We start from the raw sequence: 21,865 nt of genomic DNA, 5'->3' as shown, positions 1-21,865 counted from the left end.
CGGGGCTCTCGCCCGAGGGGTCGGGCGAGACGGAGCACGCGCCCTTGGGGTCGGGTGACCCAGATCTTGTATCCTTGAGGTCGGGCGAGACGGAGCCCGTGCTCTCGGGGCCGGGCGAGACCAAGATACGCTCTTGACCATCCGAGGGAGTTAGCGTTTGCGGCCATTAGCTTCCTTCTTTCGGGTATCCCTGATACTGATACCCGACATCATGCATTTGAATTTGTGTTGTGATTGAACTCCCCACCTTAACACGGTACTCTAACTCATAAAAGTATGGGAGAGAGCAAATGATAACAAAAACACTAATATTTACTCAAAATATATCATAGCCTTAAATTTCATACTATCTAAGTGTTGGTATAGTTAAATATCGAGTTCTGTGACTTACTACGAGGATCCATAAAAATATGTAATTAATCTTATTAAGCCCAAACATATTTACTTGTAAATATATCCTAACCTTAATTTCCATACTATCCATGTGCTAGTATAGTTAAATACTGAGTTTTGTGACTTACTTTGAGGACCCATAAAATTTATAATTCATCTTATTAAAACGAATAAGAGTTTAGTTATTGAATTGTCAAGGTAGAGGCAGACTCTAAGCGTGCTCGACCGCCAGGCATGTCTCCACCATGCCACCACTGTTGTTAGCACGTTACCCATGCGACGCTTTCTGCTAGGGCCTAGCCTCATGGCCCGCTGCAGGAGGCCCGGTGTGGCGGGTAGGCACCTCTGTCTTCATGGTCATGAGGTGGTGAGACAATGTCGTCCACTCTTTGATTTTGGTCTCTCTTCGTGGGGTGTTGCACCGCGACTCCGGCCGGTGGGGGAGGCGTGTAGGAATAGCGCATACGGCAAATCCATGGCCAGGAAATGTGAATCCATAGTAGGCGAAGCGCTGTAATTTTCAGCAATCCGTTGAGCCTGTTCATTGACCTCATCGACCGACGTCGTTCTTGCTGTGCAGAAGCCAATGGCAAGATCGCATGGCTTAGTTCATCTACTTCATCTGGAACTTGTCGTTCTACAATCTTGTTTTCTGTTTGTTTTTATTTTTATTTTGAGACATTCATTGATGTAGAGATTTATACAGCTGTCATGCTACATTTTCTTTTATTTGACAGATTTCTTTCTTCCCTCTTTTTTATGGGTTAGCTTCAATGAGCTGCAATTGGACTCCATATTGAACACCCTTCGGACAAAAAAAAACAGAAAAAGGAAAACTAATAAACATGATAAAACAAAGAAACTCCTAACCATATATATGTATTAAAAATAGGTTTAGAAAGGGAGGGATACATAGATAAAGATTTCTTTTGGCAACTCTGCTTAGGACTTTAACTCAAGGCAATCGCAAACCTCGTGGGCCCATATATATATTTATGCATGCTGTGGACGTATGGCATTGAAAAAGAAAAGAAAATCAGGAAATTTGAAAAAGGACATGGACGGATGGATGGTGTGGTGGACCAAAACGGGAAAAGATTTATATTCTTATATTTTTCTATTTAGATTAGGGTTCCTTTTCATATTACTCGGGATCTGAGAGATTTAATTGGATTAGGATTCCTATATCCTAACTACCTTAAGTAGTCTGCATTGCTATATAAAGAGAAGGACTATATGCGGTTTCCATATTCACAAAGTTAGTTAAGAGAGTGCCGGACGAAAAAAATGAGTAGAAAGAAATTTTGCCTCTTTAATATTAGGTATAGAAGAAGACATTCAAGCAAAGGATCACATAGATTTCAATTGAGTGCTCAATGTTGATTCAAGACGTTGTACTCAATAATTATGGTGAAGGTGGCAAGGAAATTGTTTGGAGGTAATAAGCAAGATGAAGGGCAAGTGATGGCTTGGAAACAGAGATACCATGGTCTGTTGTCTAAGTGAAAGAAGAGAGTACTCGATGAGCCGATAACTAATCGAACTATGAGGAGTCATGTTTTGTGGAGGACCAAACAATTATTGTGCCTGTTCGCTTGTTGGTTTCAGCCAGCTCAAACCAGCCAGCCAACAGTGTTTTCCTCTCACAATAAATCAGCACCAGCCAGTCCAAACCAGCCCAGAAACCAACCAGCGAACAGGCCGATTGTATCATAAGTGGAAGTGAAAGCCTTGAATTGAACTCCCATGTGCTGAAATGGTTTAAGATACAAGCTCAAAATTATGTTGCGTTGGTTAAAAAGAATGAGACATAGATTATTGCAAACCCTTATGAAGATATATTAAGAAGAAATGGCATGTGAAGATACTGCATACTCAAGTTGTTGAAATAGGCATACTTTTTTTTTATCTTGAGTATAGGTATTTCATACTATTAAATGGGATGTAATATGAATGGTTCGATATATTTTAAGTGCTCAAACTAACTAAAACCCGTGCTAACATGAGAGACGCAAAACCTTATGAAATGGCATATGAAGATACTGGGTACTCAAGTTGTTGAAATAGGCATACTTTTTTTTTATCTTGAGTATATGTATTTCGTACTATTAAAAGGGATGTAATATGAATGGTTCGATATGTTTTAAGTGCTCAAACTAACTGAAACCCGTGCTAACATGAGAGACGCACAAGCACTTGGATCAACATGATTTGGGGTCTGTAAAATGTTTCGGTGTCTCTGGAAGTTCCTGTTTGACTCCCTATCCAGAAGTTCTAGACCTGACAGAATAGTATGTAGCCTGTTAAGTTCCGACATCTAGTTTATTAAATTCCAAAAGTCCTGGACTTTGGTCTCTGTCAACTAGTTTGTGAGTATATTGTATTTATACCCACCCCTCCTTTAAATTTGTAGGGTTGTTGCTGCCTCCCAAGCCTATAATCGAAGAATAACTAAAGAAGAAGTCTCTCTAGCTCTGCCTACTCTCTCTTTGTGAGAATTAAGTGAGATCTTATGAGTTGAGTTGAGAGGGTGAGAAATTAAGAGTTTGTGAACACAAGAGAACACTCCACATCCTTGAACACTTGTGGGTTTCGTCATGTAATTTGTGAAACGTTTGTTACTCTTAGAGGTGAAGCCTCCTAGACGGCTAGGTATCATGGTCCCGCGAGCTCCTGTGCTTGTGATGAACCGCGTGAAGGCCCCGATCTGTCTTCCCAGTCGAAATTTACCAACAACTCTTAAGATGTATTAAGATTTAGAGATGTCTAATGAGTATAATTTGATATAAAATACTATAAAACCAATGTTGTATTAAAATATTAGTGTAAATAATTTCATGTGCCAAGCATACATGCGTAAAATTTGATTACTCCACATGTTTCAAACTGTAAGTCCTTTTTAGCTTTTCGTGGTATATAGCTTTTTTTCCGGTAAAACTAGATATACACCATGTCTACTACTCTATCCGTCCACAAAAGAATGCAATTATGGTTTACGTGCCGATTAATTGAGCTAAAGTTTGACCAAATTTATAGTAAATAATATTAGTATTTATGTCTCTCAAAAATTTATTATAAAAATATATTTTATAACTAATCTAATTATACTTACTTTGTATATGTGTCATGAATGTTTGAATTTTTTTTATATAAATTTAGTCAAAGTTCATGTCGTTTGACTCATCGAAACTTGAGAATTGCATTCTTTTTGTGGACGGAGGCAGCAGATACATGGTAAAAAATTATATATTTAGAAAAATCAAGATAACTTACGATTCAGCGCTGAAAGAGTATATCTTAGTGAAAGATCTACAAAGTTTAAGTAAGTTGTTTATAAATCCTAAAGAAAACGGAGGGGAGCAGTATAATCGGTCGGTCGGGAAAGGGGAGCAAAGAAGGACGCACCATTACCAGCATGTGGCACACAGCCTAGGCGCACATTTCTGTCCATTTCCACGTTCCCACTCTGTTGGAGTTCCCTTTTCCTTTGCGCAACAAGGACATGTGGGGCTGGGGCTGGGGCTGGGGCTGGGGCTGGCTGTACGATGTCCGATTGCTACTGCGACTGCTGCTGCAAGGAAGATTCCTCTGTCCACTTTCCAAACTCGTGCCGGCAATGCCAATGCAGCGAGACGGGCATGCGAATCAGCATCGGCGGAGAAACAAACAAACCAGGCAGGTCTTGTTAGTTCTCCAAAAGTGCGCTATACAAAAAAGAAAATTTCCTGTCACATTAAACTTACGATTCATGTATGGATACTAAATGTAGACGAAATCAAAAACTAATTGCACAGTTTGCTTTAACTTTGCGAGGCGAATCTTTTGAGTCTAATTAGTCAATGTTTGGACAATAATTCACAAATACAAACAAAATACTACAGTGTAGAATCGTGCACTATGCAAAGCTGAACTAAACGCGCCCTAGGGCTTGCTGCTCCTGCTTCTCCCCTTGATTTCGTCGAACGACAAACGGGCTTGCATTGCTTGGCCGGCGAAGCTACTGTGTTCGTTCGTTCGTTCAAAGCAGGAACGGATGCATGCCTGCTGACTGCTGTGTTGTGTTGGAAACAGGCGGCAGGCAGGGCGAGGGGTATGTTCACAGCTTCTGCGAGGAAGATTCCTTTTATCCACTTCTCTTATACGTAGTTTCTTTTTATGTTTGATTTCCACTTCTCCAAAGAGCTCGTAATAAAGTACGCGGAGCATGCGAATCAGGAGCGAAAGTTTCTGCCTTTGAGATCCCGTAAGTTGAAACCGCGCGTGCTGCTGGATCGTGCTGCATAGTAGGAGTACTACGGAGAACCAATACTGCAACTGTACCATTCTCGTACTCCAGGGAAAGTCCAGGCTGGCCGCTGTAGCCTGTACTGTACAAGTAGCACGTAGCAGGCGGAGATGAGAGCCCGGCCCCTTCGCTAAAATTTGATTTATACTGTTGTTTATTCTGATCTACTACGAGAAAGAAATACTATTCGTTCACATAGAAGGACAACTGAAGTTGCGTGTAATAGGGCGCTTGTCAGCCGTCCAAATCGGGCAATTCCGTAAACCACGACGCCAGCCGACCACTGCGGGGGCGATACGCACGGGATGACCTCACCACCACCTCTCACCGCACGCACCACAGAGCTGGGGTCCAGTCCAGGACGACGACCGGCACGTAACCTTTTGGCTTTTACAGCTTGCGTCTGGGTATGCAACTAACGGTGGCGATGACGACCGCGCGCGGCGGGAGGAGCCGGTTCAGTGTATGAAGCAGCCTGCCCCCCGCGTCGTGATAACAGAGAGGCCCGTTCGTTTCGCCGAAAAAATAAATTGAAATACCATTTTAGCTAATTTATCGTGAAAGAAAAATATTATTTCGTTTGAAAAAACAAGCTGAAAAGTATAGATTATAAGATAAACGAGCAGAGCCAGGAGCTGCTGTACTCTAACCTGCACAGAGTAAAAAAAAAAAAACAGTTGATACCGGGTTCGTATGCGCTCACCACAAAGCTTTGAAAAATCAACGAGATTATGAGAAAACAACAACAACAAATATATATCTACTCCTTGCCCTCACAAACGGCTCGCAGGAGCATTAGAGTAGATGTAATACCGACTGCATGCACCACCTCTAATCCTGTCAATTATCTCTCCTCCTTGCCCTCACAAACGGCACGCAGGAGCATTCACTTTCACCACCTGAGTAACCTGACATCCTTGGATAAAGTTGCATGCATGTTTTTACTCCTATAGATAGCATGTTCTTTTGTTTTCCTACGATAATTCTTTCCCTAAAGCATCGAATTTTAAAACGGTTTCCACCACTAAATTGCTAGCATTTTTGTTAATAAATTGATGTCCATTTTATACACAGTGGTACCTATGCTCCACGACATGTATTTATGTTTACGATCGGACACACTGGTTTCTATGTTGCAGTGTGTACTTATTACTGGACATAATGGTTTCGGATTTCAAATTTTAGAGAAAATTAGAATTATCCCAATATTTTAAACCATGGGGGGTTCCGTTTTATACTCGAAGAAAACGCTTCATACGCGAAAGTTGGCTGAAAGGACGGGAAGGACGGTCCAACAGGAAGCAGCAGTATGGCGACGTCTGTTGGGCCAGTAAGCAGGCCAGCGGCCCAGCTTCCTCCTCCGCCTCCGTCACCGCCGCTTCCTCTTCCCGTGCGGCAACGGCCGTTGCCCACCGTCGTCTCCTCTCCCCGCCGCTCCTCCCTGCATCACCAGCCGGCAGCCGCTGCCCATTCTCCTCAACCGTGTCCGCGCTCCTCCACCGCGCAAATCGGATTGGACCGCCACCAGCTCTCCACTATCTTCACCGTTCTATGCGCCTCGGATCCCACTATCCCAGCCTCCACGGGGGCCAGAGCCACCGTGACCGCAACGTGTGCCGCCTTCTCAACCACGCCTTCGACTGCACCGGTGTCGCACCGCCGCGCCCTGCGACTGCTCCGCCGGGAGCCGCTCCTACGCCTGCTCCGCTCGCTCGGCGCCCAAGACCGTCGCCGGCGTGGTCAGCCTCGGGCTATCCAGGGGCAGCTCGCCTCGTCGCCCGGGACCAAGAGTCCAAGACAGAAGCACACTGAACGTTCGCGGCGGCGACGGAGTGGAATGTCACATTGTGGATTGCAGTCATCTCCGGGCACATAGTTCAGCGAAGTGCCATCAGCTCCACTATGCCAAGCAATTTCAGGTATCAGACACATTTTTCTCCTACTTTGTTTTGTTTCAATGTTTTGTTCATCTGTGGTCTACACTATTATAAAAAAACGCTGGCTAAGGGGGGTAAACACCCCGAGCTATTTGAGCTCAGCCCGACGGGGACCGTTAGCCGGTGGGAGGGCCACTCTATTTTACCCGTGCTTAACGCGGGACATGCGAGGTTTTATTTTTCCCACACCGCCGACCAGAAATTCGCCCGACCAAGGATTCGAAGGCTAACTGGTCCAGCAACAGTAGGCACACGTATTATAGAGATATATGTTTTGCTACTCTGACAAGCTTATGTGTCAGACTACCAGTCTAATTGCGAACTGCCCATGGCAATGAACGAAAGATCAGAACTGGTCAAATCGTTTTGTGATGCGTTTACCTCTAGGCTTTCATGAACTTAAGGTGTTAGCTAAAATGACATAGTAAATATGCAAAAGTTAAAACAACAAATTGACATTTCTACATGATTTCTCTGGAAAAAATCATAGGATATATAACCCTCTTCCAAGTTTATGGTTTCTTCATTTTTCCACATACAGTTCACATCTTGGTGCCTTCAAGCAATGAGTACCTTTTTCTTTAACTTGTTTATTATGGATCATAAACATTGAGTTGTCTTAGTATTTAAAAGATAAATCTTGCTCCAATTTTTTTAAAAGGTCCTGCTAATTTATCAATTCACCTTATCATCTTCGTTTACACTATGGAATAAATTGAATTTTACTTCCAAACGGAACTTCAGCCTCTGAATTCCTTATTATGGATACATGGCAATAACACGATCCGCTGCTTTAGTTTGTAAAATATTTCAGTAAACCTTATTCATCCCCCTACCCCATCTATGTGACATCGGATGTTCTCTATCTTTGAATTCTGTATTTACATTTAAGCACTTTGTTATGGTTGTGGATATTGTACCATCTAGCTGTCATATGATCCTAGTTTTAACTTACATTACAGTTGCTTTGTTAGGCTTAAGCTTAGGCGTATTTGGCTTCTTTTTGCAGGTTTGTTGGCTAGAGTAAGTTAAATATTTATATTCAACTAAGTATGGTTATTGTTCTCAAAGATCATGAGAATAATAGTTAAAGGTAAAATTCCTTATTACAATTTTTACTAAAGCTTTTTTCGATATACTTGATTTCACTTCTCTTCTATCGGCTACAAGTTTAGTTCTTTTTTGCTACTAAAGTTGGTTGTTGTCATTAAATGCACATGCATATTCTCTTTTCTAAGATGGCAAAATTAAGTGCACCTCATCTCATGACATCTCCATGAACAGCTTCACCACTGTTGCAAGCCACCAGCATGGGGAGGGTACACGAAGACATAGTTTGAGACTTATATAAAAGGGTGATTGTACAACCTCAATTTAATATTAAGATTAACAAACTTAAACACAAGTATAAATAAAATTCTGGTATTGGAAACTCTTAAAACATGCATATATATATTTTCATGTTTTTCACGAACATGCAGGAGAGCTGTGTACCATTATATTAAGAAAAAAATGTTTGTAAAATGTAATCCGTACACCAAAACAGGCAAAAACACTCGAACAAGAAAATACAAGCTCGACTAAACTCAAAACATTAAAATTGACCTCAGCCAAACATCAACCGCACAAGGGCAAAGAGATGAGAGACCCCTTGTGCCCCAGCCAAACACCAAAGGTGTAGCTCCTCTCTGATGAAAACCAGCACCTCATTCAAGCTTGGCAAAATTCCATAAAAAACACAACGATTGCGTTGATTCCAGATTGCCCATGCTCCTAAAATGATGATGGAATTTAGCTTTTTTAACAGGACCACTCACTCAAAATTAAAACATCATGTTCTACTTTATATACCCACCATCTTTAAATAAATTTTTTTGGCTAAATCTGATGTGCCAAAAATCAAGTACAGAGAATGAAGAAATGCTAGAGTGAGATATAGCAATCCCCCTCAAGAATCGAATCCAACCTCATCCACTTCTAAGCGCATATATACTTCTAGGATGCACTAATCCTCGCCTGTCGCTGGCATCCTCAATATCGATCAATGGCCTAGTGAGAAGATTGTAGTTGCAAAATGTTGAATGGAGAAAGGATGAATAGATTGTATCAAAACCATGGCTATAATCTGAAAGGGGGTATGTGAATGCATGAAAGCAAACAATTATGTGGCTGCAAATCTTGCAATCAAATATAATAACATATATATTGCGGGGGAAAGGCTTGTCTCGGTTATCCCTTCCCCAGACCCCACTCATGTGGGAGCCTCCGACACTGGGTCTGCCCTTTTAAATATAATAACATATATGGAACCCACGGCATATAACCAATGTTGTTTTGTCCCAAATAATTGAGACCTAACCAAGATCGATCCATGTATTAATAAACACGCACCAAAATGAATGGAGATATGTTATAGGCTTCCTAAAAGTAAATCATGGAGTTTATGTTTGGCTTTGTATCCAGGTTAAAGGGGAAATCCCATAATTACCACTTTTACCGAAGCCTCTCTTTTGTTATACTTGATTTCCCTTTGCTGTTGGCTTCAGTTTAGGTTTTTGCTACTAAAGATGACTGTTGTCATTAAATGCACTGTTTTCTTTTTTGGAAATGGCAAAGTTAGGTGCCCTTCATCTCATGCATCTTCATTAGCAGCTCTGCCTACATGTTGCAAGCTACCAACATAGAGAGGGTACACAACGACCTGGTATTGGAAGAAACACATGCATATTTTTCATGGTTTACTTTTTATGTTTTTTATTGTTTACTTCATATATCCACTGTTTTTAAACATAAATATAGGACAATACCTGATGCATAAAAAAATCAGGTTGGAGGAGAAAAAAATGCTAGAACGAAACATAACAATCCCGAATCGAATAAAAGATCGACCACTTCTAAGTGCATATATACTACTTCCAGGAGCCACTCGTCCACGCCTGTCGCTCGCATCCTCAAGATTGACGAATGATCTAGTGAGAAGATTGTAGGCACAAAAATGTTGAATAGAGATAGGATGAAGAGATTGTATCATAAACATGTCTCTATAGTCTGAACGGGGTTTTACACAAATGCACCCAATTCTGTGGTTGCAAATCTTGCAATGGAACATAATGATATTTATGGAACCCACAGCGTGTGGCCAAAGTTGTATTTGTCCTAATGGAATTGCAAAGTAGATGAACCAATCCATTCATGTACTAACACACATGTGCCAAAATGAATGGGGACATTATATGCACCCTGAAAGTAAATAACGGAAGTTAGTTTTTTGTAATCAGGTTAAAAGGAAATTTTCTTATTTACCTTTTTTTTGTCATAACCTCTCTTGCTATGCTTGATTTCACTTCTTTGCTGTTGGCTTCAGTGTTTTGCTTTACTTTATATCTATATTTATATATTTTGTACTTTATATATCCACTGGCTTTAAATAACAATGTTGGATCAAATATGATGCAGCCAAAATCAAGTGAGGAAGAGGAAGAAATGCTGGAACGAAATACGGCAATCCCGTTCAAGAACGGAATCCAAGATCAATCACTTCTAAGCACATATATACAATGGCAAGACTGGCAAGCGCTAAAATGTTGAATGGAGAAAGGACACAGAGATTGTATCGTAATCATCAGGGGACGATTTTAGAAAATCAGCCGTTGATATTACTCCCTCAATTTCAAATTATAAGACGTTTGGGCTTTTTTAGATACATTACTTTTACTATGAATGGAGTAATTTGGAATGGAGAGAGTAGTATATATAACATAGTCTTGCTAGAATCATATATAGGATGCTCTCTTGTGGGGGAAAAACAATGCTTACAATTCAATTGGTGCAAAGTCATTGCTGTCTTGAAATGTGTCTCCTCCCAATAATAGCAATGCATATATGGCTGTAGTCTGGTCTGAATGGGGGCACGTAAATGCATGCAAGCACCCAATTCCCTGACTGCCAAACTTGCAATGGAATAGAATAATTAAGCTGGTGATCTGGTCCGCATGATAGCATCGCTCGTCACGAGCGAACGCCAAGCCTGGAAGCGTCCCAATCGCCACATCGTGGCCACGCATCTTGTTGCTTGTTGGTGCCTCGGTACCATCCATCCCTCCAAATGTATATCACGTTGCATTATTTGTTCATAATCCATGTCGGCTTGAGCACGCTGGAGACCAGATAATTTTCAGGCACATAGGTCATGGCAATCTACAAATTGATAGTCAGTACTGTGCTTGTCTTTAGCACCAAAACTTTATTTAATTAGGCTGTATAGAGGTCGCGGAATTGATTTCAAAATGTTTGTATATCGCCTTGATGTAATTGTCTTGATATCAGTAAAAGTTTCTTTTGAAAACAAACAACATTACCTCAGTTGGATAGCAGTGACATAAAATGGCCGCCACAGATTTCGATCTGAGCTAGCGAGGGATTACAAGTTTAAGAGTGAGATTTCAGTGTTCAATTATGATAATTGATAAACAAGGAATTACCCCAATGGAGGACCCGTAATCACTCACTAAAAGAAAGCTATATTCTCACACAACAGAACATGAGGAGCAACTCAACAAAAGTATGCTATCTGTGCCCATACAGCCATACTAGCTAGTCTCAGACCCTTTTTTTTGCGAGACCTGGTTGCACACGTAGACGCTCACATACACGAGCGCACACTCACCCCTATGAAAGCACGCACGCACACCCTACCCCTATAAGCACCTCCGAAGAACTGAGTTGGACCGGCAAATATCGAGATTGACGAAGTCACCACAGGCGTCTCGCTATCGACGAGCACGTCGCCTAGCACTGAAAGAATATCACTGTTAAATTCTGAAATGCGAGTACCCGTGTCAAGTCGGGGACTTGAACCCGGATGAACAGGTTCCACTACAAAGAACCCAACCAGCTGAGCTACGCTCGGTTCGCAGCTAGTCGCAGACCTTGTTTGTCATAGCCCCAACAACTCCAAAATTTGTAGATATAGAGTTGTGGGATACACACATGAGTTGTTTATTATTAGTTGAGATGTTTTCTTCTATTCTATATAAAAAAATAGGAGCCTCAATGTTTTCGATTTTAGCTTACAAATCCATTATCTGATACGAAGCTTGGAGCTAGAGCTATGTCAAATATGAACACTAGGGCAAAGAAGAACATGTAGTCCCCCTATGAGAAGTGGAACTAAGGGTGTGTTTGGTTTTTGAGGAATGGGGTGATCTATCTTCTTCTCACTCCTCACTTTTTTTATTTGGTTTGTGAAATAGAATAAGTTGATTCATCACCACCTCATTCCTTACAAGCTACTAAATATGTCCCAAATTATAAGACGTTTTAGCTTTTTTGGATTCATTGCTTTTACTATGTATCTAGACATAGTGTATATCTATGTGCATAGCATACAACATATCTAGAAAAATCAAAACGTCTTATAATTTAGAACGGATGAAGTAATAATTAGTATATACATGAGGAATGAATTGATTCCACCAAAAATCATGGAATGAATTCTGATGCATCACCTCATGAAGGATGGTTTGACTTCGCAAACAAACACACCATTAACATTTCAATGGTTGAGGTACGTCGAAAAATCAATATGGGGAGCCTGTTGCATTGCGAGTCCAATCCATGTCCAACAGGAATCATAATATTTCATTCACGAGTCTATTCGTGTATCCTTCTTTACCATAAACCGTTTAGGTCCATAGTGTTTACACAAGTGAAAAGAAATTTTGAGATAAAGCAACATTATTGTGCTGGATGCTGAAAAAGCATCGCCTCCATATTCCAATAATAGAGAGCATATATAGTGTCTTAATTGTATACAATTAATATTAGAGACAACATTGCTAAGCGATAGGAGTAAGAAAGTACTCAGGACTCCAACTAGTATTAGCTAGTATAGTATACTTAAGGGAAATCCAATGCTATGACTAGGATAGTTTGTCATTTAATATGGTGCCACGTAGGATATGTTGGTGATGTGACAACAACATTTTTATAAAAAAAAAAGAGACGAAAAATACAAGAAACCGGGTCTAATGCAAGAAACCAGGTCTTGCAACAAAAACCCAAGTTTAAGAAACTACACGAAATCCATTGGATAGGCATGACCAATACCATGACCGAATAAGAGAGTGGAGTAGAAGATGATTGGGAGAGAGGACAAAGATGACCTTGGGAGTTTACCATGTAGCCACAGTTAGGCCTCCCACGATGTGTCGTAGAAGTGATGCTAGAAATACAAAGAGAAGATTAGAGCTTCACTCTCCATGTTGCAACTATTGATGCCAAAGTTAGAAAATAGGAGACTTCAAAAAAAAGTTAGAAAATAGGGAGCGGTGCAAGTTAAGGCTTCGCTTCCAATGCTAGTAAACAATTGTTTGTACCGTAGAGCGTAACGGGTAGAGGTGAGAAGTGGCGTGCACAAGAGAAACCAGTGAGAGAAACGGCAGGGTGTGGGGTGCCGGCAGTGATGCTTCGCGTTGAGGCATAGGAAGAGTATTTTTAAACGTGGGTCACATTTTCCTTTTTCTAGCATCACATCACCATGTTGCGGAAGGTTTTAGATTCCGTGTATTGTGAGCACATGTTGCGGAAGGCTTTAGACTCCATGTATTGTGAGCTGTAGTTTCTTAAGTGTGACATCATATGCTATAGAAATTAGTGACTAGTAGTAGTTTTTTCATTGGAATTGCCCTAAGTGCATGACAAGGCAAAAAGACACTTAAGATTCCCGAGACAACTAGAACACATAAAAATATGTATATGCAAAGTACTACCAGCGAAATGTAAAAGTTATTAAACATATTAAACAATGATATATAATATATGCTCACATTTTCACGTTTTCTAGAGAAAAAGATAATATTGACATCTACAGTACCCAACACGTACGGTGGTTTTGATTGTACCAACACGTCTAAGACAGAATATAATTACGATATTAGAACTATGCATGTGGTGTGTTTCTTGTAAATCACGCATGTAGCTAATCCTAACTATGTGTAGAAAACTAAGTACTACCTCTATTCCAAATTATAAGTCATTTCAAAAATCTTGAAGAGTCAAAATATCTTAAGTTTGATCAAAATTATAGAGAAAATTATAAAGATTAATGACATCAAATAAGTATACTATGAAATATAATTGATAAAGAATCTAATGATACTTAGTTAGCATCATAAATGTCATTATCTTATCATATAAATTTGGCCAAACTTAAGATGTTTTGACTCTACAAGATTCTTGAAATGACTTATAATTTTGGATGGATGAAGTAATGATTAGACTATATAATCATTCATTCTTGCCTTCTCTAGCGAAGGATGATTTGTAGGGGCGGCTCCAGAGGCTCTGTAGGGGTGGTTTGCCCAGCCGCCCCTACGCAAGGGTCTCTACAAATTATGTATTTGTAGGGGCGGTTCCCAGATCGTCTCTACAAATCGATTTGTAGGGGCGGTTGGTGTTATCAGTCGCCCTACAAATCGATTTGTAGGGGCGGCTGGATATTGAGCCGTCTCTACAAATCAATTTCCGGAAATCACGAAAAAAGGGGCAAAAAAATAGCAATTTTTTTTTATCTGAGGAGTAGTATTTTTTCACGATTTTTGCACACATTGCGTCGGGCGGGATTCGAACCCACCCCTACGCAAGGGTCTCTACAAATTATGTATTTGTAGGAGCGGTTCTCAGATCGTCCCTACAAATCGATTTGTAGGGGCGGTTCCCAGATCGTCCCTATAAATTGATTTGTAGGGGCGGCTGGTGTTATCAGTCGCCCCTACAAATCAATTTGTAGGGGCGGCTGGATATTGAGCCGCCCCTACAAATTAATTTCCGGAAATCACGAAAAAAGGGGGGGGGGGGGGAAATAGCAAAAAAAATTTAATCTGAGGAGTAGCATTTTTCATGATTTTTGCACACTTTACGTCGGGCGGGATTTGAACCCACAACCTCTCCCTCGCGCACAAACTCCTCTACCACTGCACCTCACGTTCACTTATGTCTACAATCTATTTCGGTTCCCCACATATTATACAAAACTGAGCATAAATTGATTGTTTGAGGCCCTAAACTAATTCAAATGAAAAAGTTATCAACTACAAAGTTTTATAACTTTTCGAGATCTACAACTTTTATTTTGGTAGTTTCTCCATCCGAGGTCACTTATAAAATTTAAATTTCAAATTTGAGAAATTCGAACGTAGTTTTCCATGACAAGATGATTTCAAATGAGAAAGTTATCAACTACAAAGTTTCATATCTTTTCAAGATCTACAACTTTCATTTTTACTGTTTATCCATCCAAGGTCATTTAAAAAATTCAAATTTCAATTTTTTTGAAATTCAAATGTAGTTTTCCTTGACAAGATGATTTCAAATTAAAAAGTTGTCAACTACAAAGTTTTATAACTTTTCGAGATCTACAACTTTCATTTTGGTTGTTTCTCCATCTGAGGTTGTTTACAAAATTTAAATTTTAGTGCTTAATTTTTTAATTCTCGGCGTCTATTTGTAGGGGCGGTTTAATATTAAGCCGCCCCTACAAATCCGATTTATAGGGGCGGCTGGATATAAAACTGTCCCTACAAATCAATCCATTTGTAGCGGCGACTGATAACACCGGCCGCCCCTACAAATCTATTTGTAAGGGCGGCTCATTTGACAACCATTTATAGGGGCGGCTCAATATAGAGCCGCCCCTACAAAGAAAGGGAGGCGTTGCCACAAATCGTTTTTGTAGTAATAATTCCAAAAATCTTGAAGAGTCAAAACATCTTAAATTTGATCAAAATTATAAAAAAAAATTATAAAGATTAATGACATCAAATAAGTATACTATGAAATATAATTGATAAAGAATCTAATGATACTTAGTTGGCATCATAAATGTCATTATCTTATCATATAAATTTGGTCAAACTTGAGATGTTTTGACTCTACAAGATTCTTGAAATGACTTATAATTTTGGATGGAGGGAGTAATGATTAGACTATATAATCGTTCATTCTTGCCTTCTCTAGCGAAGGATGAAAAATAATTAGAGTACACATATTTTGGCAACTAATTTTTGCATGAATATCGTATTAACTTCACTTGCTACACATAAATAATGGGACCAAATGTCTAGAACCACTTGAATGTAAAAAGTGTCATGAGAAAATTAATGCTCCACAAGATATTTGTTATATTAACAGACGTTTTTTGTGAGTATATTCACAGGCACTTGAATGTAAAAGATTCTATTAAACAACAAGGTGTCATTTCATAATAATAAAATTACTAATTATTACAAGCCCAATATAATTTATAGATCTACAACTAAAATGTATACAAAGTTTGCACTAAACATATTGGATTATGAGTAAGAACTATTACAGCAACTAATTTTGTGAAAACTAAAATTCTGAATTAATAGTGGAAAAGAACAAAATGGAAAACTTAATTTGTTTGGTAGGTGGATTAAACTTGAAAAGAACACTCCGTATCGAGTACATATGAAAGTATGGTCCTATAAGTTGTAGTCAAACAAAACATTTGAATTATCTAGGGTTAATTTGCTTATAGCCTCTAGTGCAACATAATTCATGTTTTATTTGGATTTAATATCTATATTTGTGATGGGCATAGATTGATTGGAGGGTTTTAGGCCGGTAGAGAGGAAGAGGAAGAGGGAGAGGGATGGGTGTTGGCCTAGGGCAGCAGGGGGTGGCCGGGCGTCGACCAAGGGCGTGGGCGGTGCCGGGAGCTTTAGGGCAGCGAGAGAATATGAGGAGAATTATCTATTTTCTTGTTCAATTCACATACTATATCTCCCCTATATTTATAGTTCACTAGGACTTATCTACCAAGCAACATAAATGTGGAATCCTTATAGATATTGTCGGGTTCATAAACCAGGGGCCCCTCGGGGACCGGCTTCCACGTCAAGGCTCGGCCCAAGCAGACAACACGCAACTCATGGGCCGACCCAAGAGTCTAAAACAATAGGACGGAAGGGCGGTCCAGTCACCAACCGGAAGGTCCGGCCGAGGAGGAACAGCGCCCGCTCGTCGACTACTTTGGCCCACCTCTCCGATCGGAGCGCTCACTTCGGACTCCAGCCGCCCCCGGACGGCCTCTCCGATCGGAAGGCCTGGCCCAAACACTACTTTCGACTCTGACCCCGCACTCTCCGACCGGGGATACGCCCAGCCCCTGCTCACCGCTCTTCTCCTACTGGCACGATCAGAGCCGACTGGGATTAATCGACTGGGGACGCCCGCTCGGTAGGGACCAGGAGACGTGGAGAGAAAAACAAGGCAAGGCTCACAAGTCAAACCTCGGTACCAGGGACCGTACCATACACAGAACAGTACTCCGCAACTGCCCTGACACAAACAGTATTGTAGGCGCCGACATTTCTCTTTACAGTATTGTGGGCGCCATTAACTCTCATACGGTAAGGCCCCCCATATGCCTCTAGGCATTGACAGTGTTGTGGGCGCCGGGATTTACCGTACCAGGTGAACGTGGTGAAACTCCTCACATGCCTCTGGGCATCAACAGTATTTGCAGGTACCGACATCTGCCATCTCTAAAGAAGGCAACACAACCTCACACATGCATCTGACATTCTACAGTGACATCAACAGTGTTATAGGCGCCTATCATTATCTTGTACCCTGCCGGCATGGGCAACAAAGCTCAGTAGCATTCGTACTCTTTCCCTCTCACTTGTAAGGCACCCCCTTCATTTATAAAAGGGGGTGCGCTCTCTCCCAATAAAAGAAGTTGATCCAAGTTGATCAAAGTCCTTTTAGATTCATTAGATCGGCCAAGTTCACTAGCTCACAACCATAGAACCGCCAGGTTCAAACCTCAAGCGCACGCTTGAACACTTAGCTCGTAGCGGAGCTCCTGTCACTCTCGGCCCTTCCGACCGGAGCCGACCAGACCTCTTGTACACCCCATCTTTCTCCTTCTCGTTTGTAACCTCACTGCAGACTTCGAGCACCTGGGCTTAGGAATAAAGTCACCGACCGACTCAAACTGGACGTAGGGCACATTGTCTGAATCAGTATAAACCCTATGTCATCGAGTGCTAGGCCACCTCCGATCACAACGTACGATAAAACTATAAATATTTACATGTTGATCACTTTCTGCACCGACATATATGGAATTCAATTTCCTAACAAACTCTATTTTTATTTTTATCCTTATCTACTCCTATACCTAATCCTTTTTCTATCCGAACTCCTCCAAGGGGGAGGAGGCCGACGGGTCTAGAGGAGCCGTCACCCCCCTCCGGTGCGCGTGGCCACCACCCTGGCGCATGCGTTGGTCCAACACTTAGGACCGGGAATAATTGACCCATGACAATATCCTATGATTCCATAAAAACTTGACAAAGTGAGCATGTATTTCAGTTGGTTAGGTTCCTTGTAACGCAATATGTCTATCGGGTTCAAATCCATACATGGCATGGTGTTCATAGAGTTAGGATGTGCATGTGTGCGTACATTTATACATCTAGGGTGTGTTTGGTTTAATGGCCTAGCTCTGCCCATGCTCTAGCAATGCAAACTTTGATATATTTGGTCACCTGTTTAGGTCTGAAAGCCTGACCCAGGTAAACCACCGACCACCCCTAAGCTAGGCCCACTAGAAATGTGAGGGGTGGTCGTTCTCTGCGAGCCAGGCTTGGCTACACAGCCATACCGTGTCTCCTCACCTCACCTCGTGTTCACCCTCGATTGCGCGTAGGATGGTCGTTGTGCTGACTTCCTGTCTTGACTGTCCTCTATCCCCAGCTACATGTGGGATGACCTCGACGCCACTCCCAACAGTGGCACCATCCGTGTGTGCCCAATATGGATGATGCTGGATACCTGGATGTCTTGCTACACCATTCTTGAATGATTTCAGTGGCGATGTTATTGGATTGAATGCGTTTTTGCATGGTCTGTACTTGTAGGGAGGCGGTGATCTTACCTTCACAAGTACTGCTATGTTCCAAGCTATAAGACACTTTGATTTTTCTAGTACATTTCTTTTACTATATATCTAGACAGTGTATCTCTAAGGGCATAGGAAAAGCTACTATCTAAAACAAGACGAAACATTTTATATAGTAATTTGGAATGGAGGGAGTACAAGTTGAATGTATCCGAGCTAACCAACCAACCAAACACAATCTTGACAATCCAAGCTTAGCCAAGACGAACGAACCAAACAACACTCTCTTGCATTACATTTAAAAAAAACACTCTTGCATTACGGGAGTCAGGTTTTAACAGCCCTGGCTTACATGGCTAGCCAGCCTAGATCTAGAACACACCCATGATCGTTCATATGTATATCTGCGCATGGCATCTGTATTTGTATCTCAGAAAAAATATCTAGCCCTCCCATTGACATCTAAAGCCTTCTTTGGCACGGCTCATCCAAAACTGCTTCACCGGTGAAGCCAAAGCCGGTGAAGCCAGAAAAACTGTTTTTTCTCGGCTTCTAGTTCATTTTAATCCCGGCTTACAAAACGACTTCACGCTATAGTGCCTCGATTTGCGCAAAATAGATAAAGCCGAAGCCGGCATAAGCCGTGCCAAAGACGCCCGAAGTCTATATAAACAATAACTTGTCATTAGGAGCTTTGCATGTGTGCGAGGCCTCTTGAGCTCATACCAAAGGCCCGGCTGACATTAATAAGTAAAATAATATACTACAAGTGTAAGTGTTTAGCGCGATGTCGTCCTCGTCGGAGCCGCAGCAGCCACGGGCGAGGTCGTTCGTGCTGGCGGACGTGGAGGAGCAGAGCGAGGACGAGAAGCGTTGGGTGGGCTGGGTGGAGAAGAGCCTGAGGCACGAGACGGCGGAGGCGCTGGGCGCGGCGGCCAAGGTGTTCAGCGTCCCGCGCTCCCTCCGCGACACGAACCCGGAGGCGTACGCGCCGCACGTCTTCTCGCTGGGGCCGTACCACCAGGCCCGCGCCGAGCTCATGGACATGCAGCGCTTCAAGCTCGCCGGCGCCAAGCGCTTCGAGATGCTCTTCGCCGGCGGCCACACCATCGAGCATCTCAAGGACCGCTTCCTCGTCGGCGGCCTCGAGCTCAAGATACGGGCGATATACCACAGGTTCCTGGACCTGAACGACACGACTCTGGCGTGGATGATGGCCATCGACGCCTGCTTCTTGCTCGACTTCATCGAGAACTACCGCCGCAACGAGGCCACGGACGTGGTGTCCTCGTCGGCGAACTGGATCAACGCCGTCGTGCGCGACGCCATGATGCTGGAGAACCAGATCCCGCTCTTCGTCTTCGCCAGGACGCTCGAGCTCCGCCACAGCACTCGCCACGAGGCCGCCAAGGCGCTGCACGCCGTCGTCTTCCGCTTCATCATGGACGTGTCCCCCTTCAAGATCAGTGACGCCGCCAACAATAAGCGCAGGGCGGCGGCCATCGGCGACCTGGCCAAGCACGCGCACCTGCTGGAGGTCCTGTACCACTTCCTCGTCCCGGACGCCACTCTCTTGGACGACAGTACCACCGGTGACGGTGGTGACCAGGTGGTGGAGGAGGAGGAGGCACCCGCTCCGGCGGCCGACGGCGAGGAGGTGTTCTCCGAAGATGTCGAGGCGCAGCAGGCGATGAAGCCGACGCTGGAGCAGGAGGAGGAAGACTACGACAAGGTGAAGCAGGCCGTGTCGCAGGCGTCCAGGCTCAACGTGGCGCCGGTGCGCTTCATCAAGAAGAACCTCCTCAAGGTGGTGGGGAAGATCTCGCGCAAGGCGCCGGCGCTGGCCGCGCTGGTGCCGGTGCTCGGCAAGCTGATGCAGTCCGTGGACGTGGAGGCCCAGCTCAACGGCGGCGCGGAGCAGGCGCCGGAGGAGGGTGCCATCACGGCGCCGCGTGCGGACGAGATCCGCATCCCGTCGGTGGAGGCGCTGGCCCGGTGTGGCGTCCGGTTCACGCCGGCGCCCGAGGGGGGCATCGAGGGGATCGCCTTCGACCGGGCGACGGCGACGCTGCGGCTTCCCGTGATCACGCTGGACGCCAACACCGAGGTGGTCCTGCGCAACCTGGTGGCCTACGAGGCCGTGGCCGTGCGCGGCCCTCTGGTGCTGGCGCGCTACACGGAGCTGATGAACGGTATCATCGACACCTCCAAGGACGTGAAGATCCTGCGGCGGAGCGGCGTGGTGGTGAACCACATGAAGAGCAACAAGGAGGCGGCGGGGATGTGGAACGGGATGGCCCGGGCCACGCGGCTCACCAAGGTGCCCAGGCTGGACGCCGTCATCTCGGCGGTGAACGCGCACCGGAGCAGGAGCGCGGCGGCGCGGCTGAGGAAGCTGCTCAGGAAGTACGTGTTCAGGTCGTGGAAGGTGCTGACGCTCATCGCCTCCGTCGGGCTGCTGCTCATGACGGCGCTGCAGACGTTCTGCTCCGCCTATCCGTGTGAGAACCACTGGTTCAGCGGCATGGTGCTGCCGGGGACGACGGACGACCCACCGCAGTAGCAATCCACACTCGAGCAAACCAAATACCAACAGCAACTTAATTAAAAGGTCTGTGTTGATTAATTACGTCATGTGCATGCACCGTTACGAACTTATTACGACGTTGCATGTAGGTCAAACGTGGCTTTGCTGGTGGTTCCGCCATTGCCCAACTAATGCGTGTGCGTGCGTGGTTATTTGTACTTGTGTAGTCAGCTTGTTCCTTTTTTTCATGCGAAGGTTGTGATGAGCTTGTTATAGTGGTTTAATATCAGCCCGGACTTGGCCAGCGTCCCTTTGAGACGGTAAATCAGCCAGCGTCACAATCCGTGTGCCGCCACGGCCACCAATACCTAGTGGCCTTAGAAAGGGAGGGGCCCAGGTGTGGTGGCCGAACAGACGGTGGTGACGGTTCGACCGGCGACGAGCTCGGTGGCGCCTCCGAGTGGGCGGGACCAGACAACTAGTGGGTGATGCCGACAGTGGGGGCGACAGGATGAGGTAGATCGCCGGTAAGCCTGGGCGTTCGGGTTACCTGATTTTTTTGGTCGGGTAATTCGGGTAATTCAAAATTCGGGTAATAAAAATTGCTACTCGATATTACCCTCGAAAAAACACTACCCGCAAATTCGGGTACCCGATAATTCGGGTTCGGGTTCGGGTATTACCCGATATACCCAAATTTACAGAAAACAACAAACTACACTAAATTTCAGTAGCGATCTATACATAATTTCAGCAGCAATTTGTATAGAATTTCAATAGCAATTTATAGA

General features: G+C 43.5%; 1 protein-coding gene and 1 pseudogene across 1 annotated transcript; both read left to right on the top strand.

Moving 5' to 3' along the window:
* Nucleotides 1–5,105: 5,105 nt before the first annotated feature.
* On the top strand, nt 5,106–10,324 carry LOC136465303 (uncharacterized; annotated as a pseudogene).
* An 8,920-nt stretch (nt 10,325–19,244) lies between these two features.
* LOC136462977 (putative UPF0481 protein At3g02645) lies at nt 19,245–21,385 on the top strand. Its single transcript, XM_066462034.1, has one exon. The coding sequence runs from the start codon at nt 19,335–19,337 to the stop codon at nt 21,108–21,110; it is 1,776 nt and encodes a 591-aa protein (XP_066318131.1). The 5' UTR covers nt 19,245–19,334; the 3' UTR covers nt 21,111–21,385.
* The last annotated feature ends 480 nt before the right edge of the window (nt 21,386–21,865 follow it).

This window comes from Miscanthus floridulus, chromosome 7 (genome assembly GCF_019320115.1).
Source record: "Miscanthus floridulus cultivar M001 chromosome 7, ASM1932011v1, whole genome shotgun sequence".
NCBI lineage: Eukaryota > Viridiplantae > Streptophyta > Magnoliopsida > Poales > Poaceae > Miscanthus > Miscanthus floridulus.
Note: the sequence above shows the minus strand (reverse complement) of the source record. Positions and strands in the feature narration are given on the sequence as shown.

Bases quoted from the DNA above. Each gene is read 5' to 3' on its own strand.
- LOC136462977 (XM_066462034.1), top strand. From the start codon at position 19,335: ATGTCGTCCTCGTCGGAGCCGCAGCAGCCACGGGCGAGGTCGTTCGTG.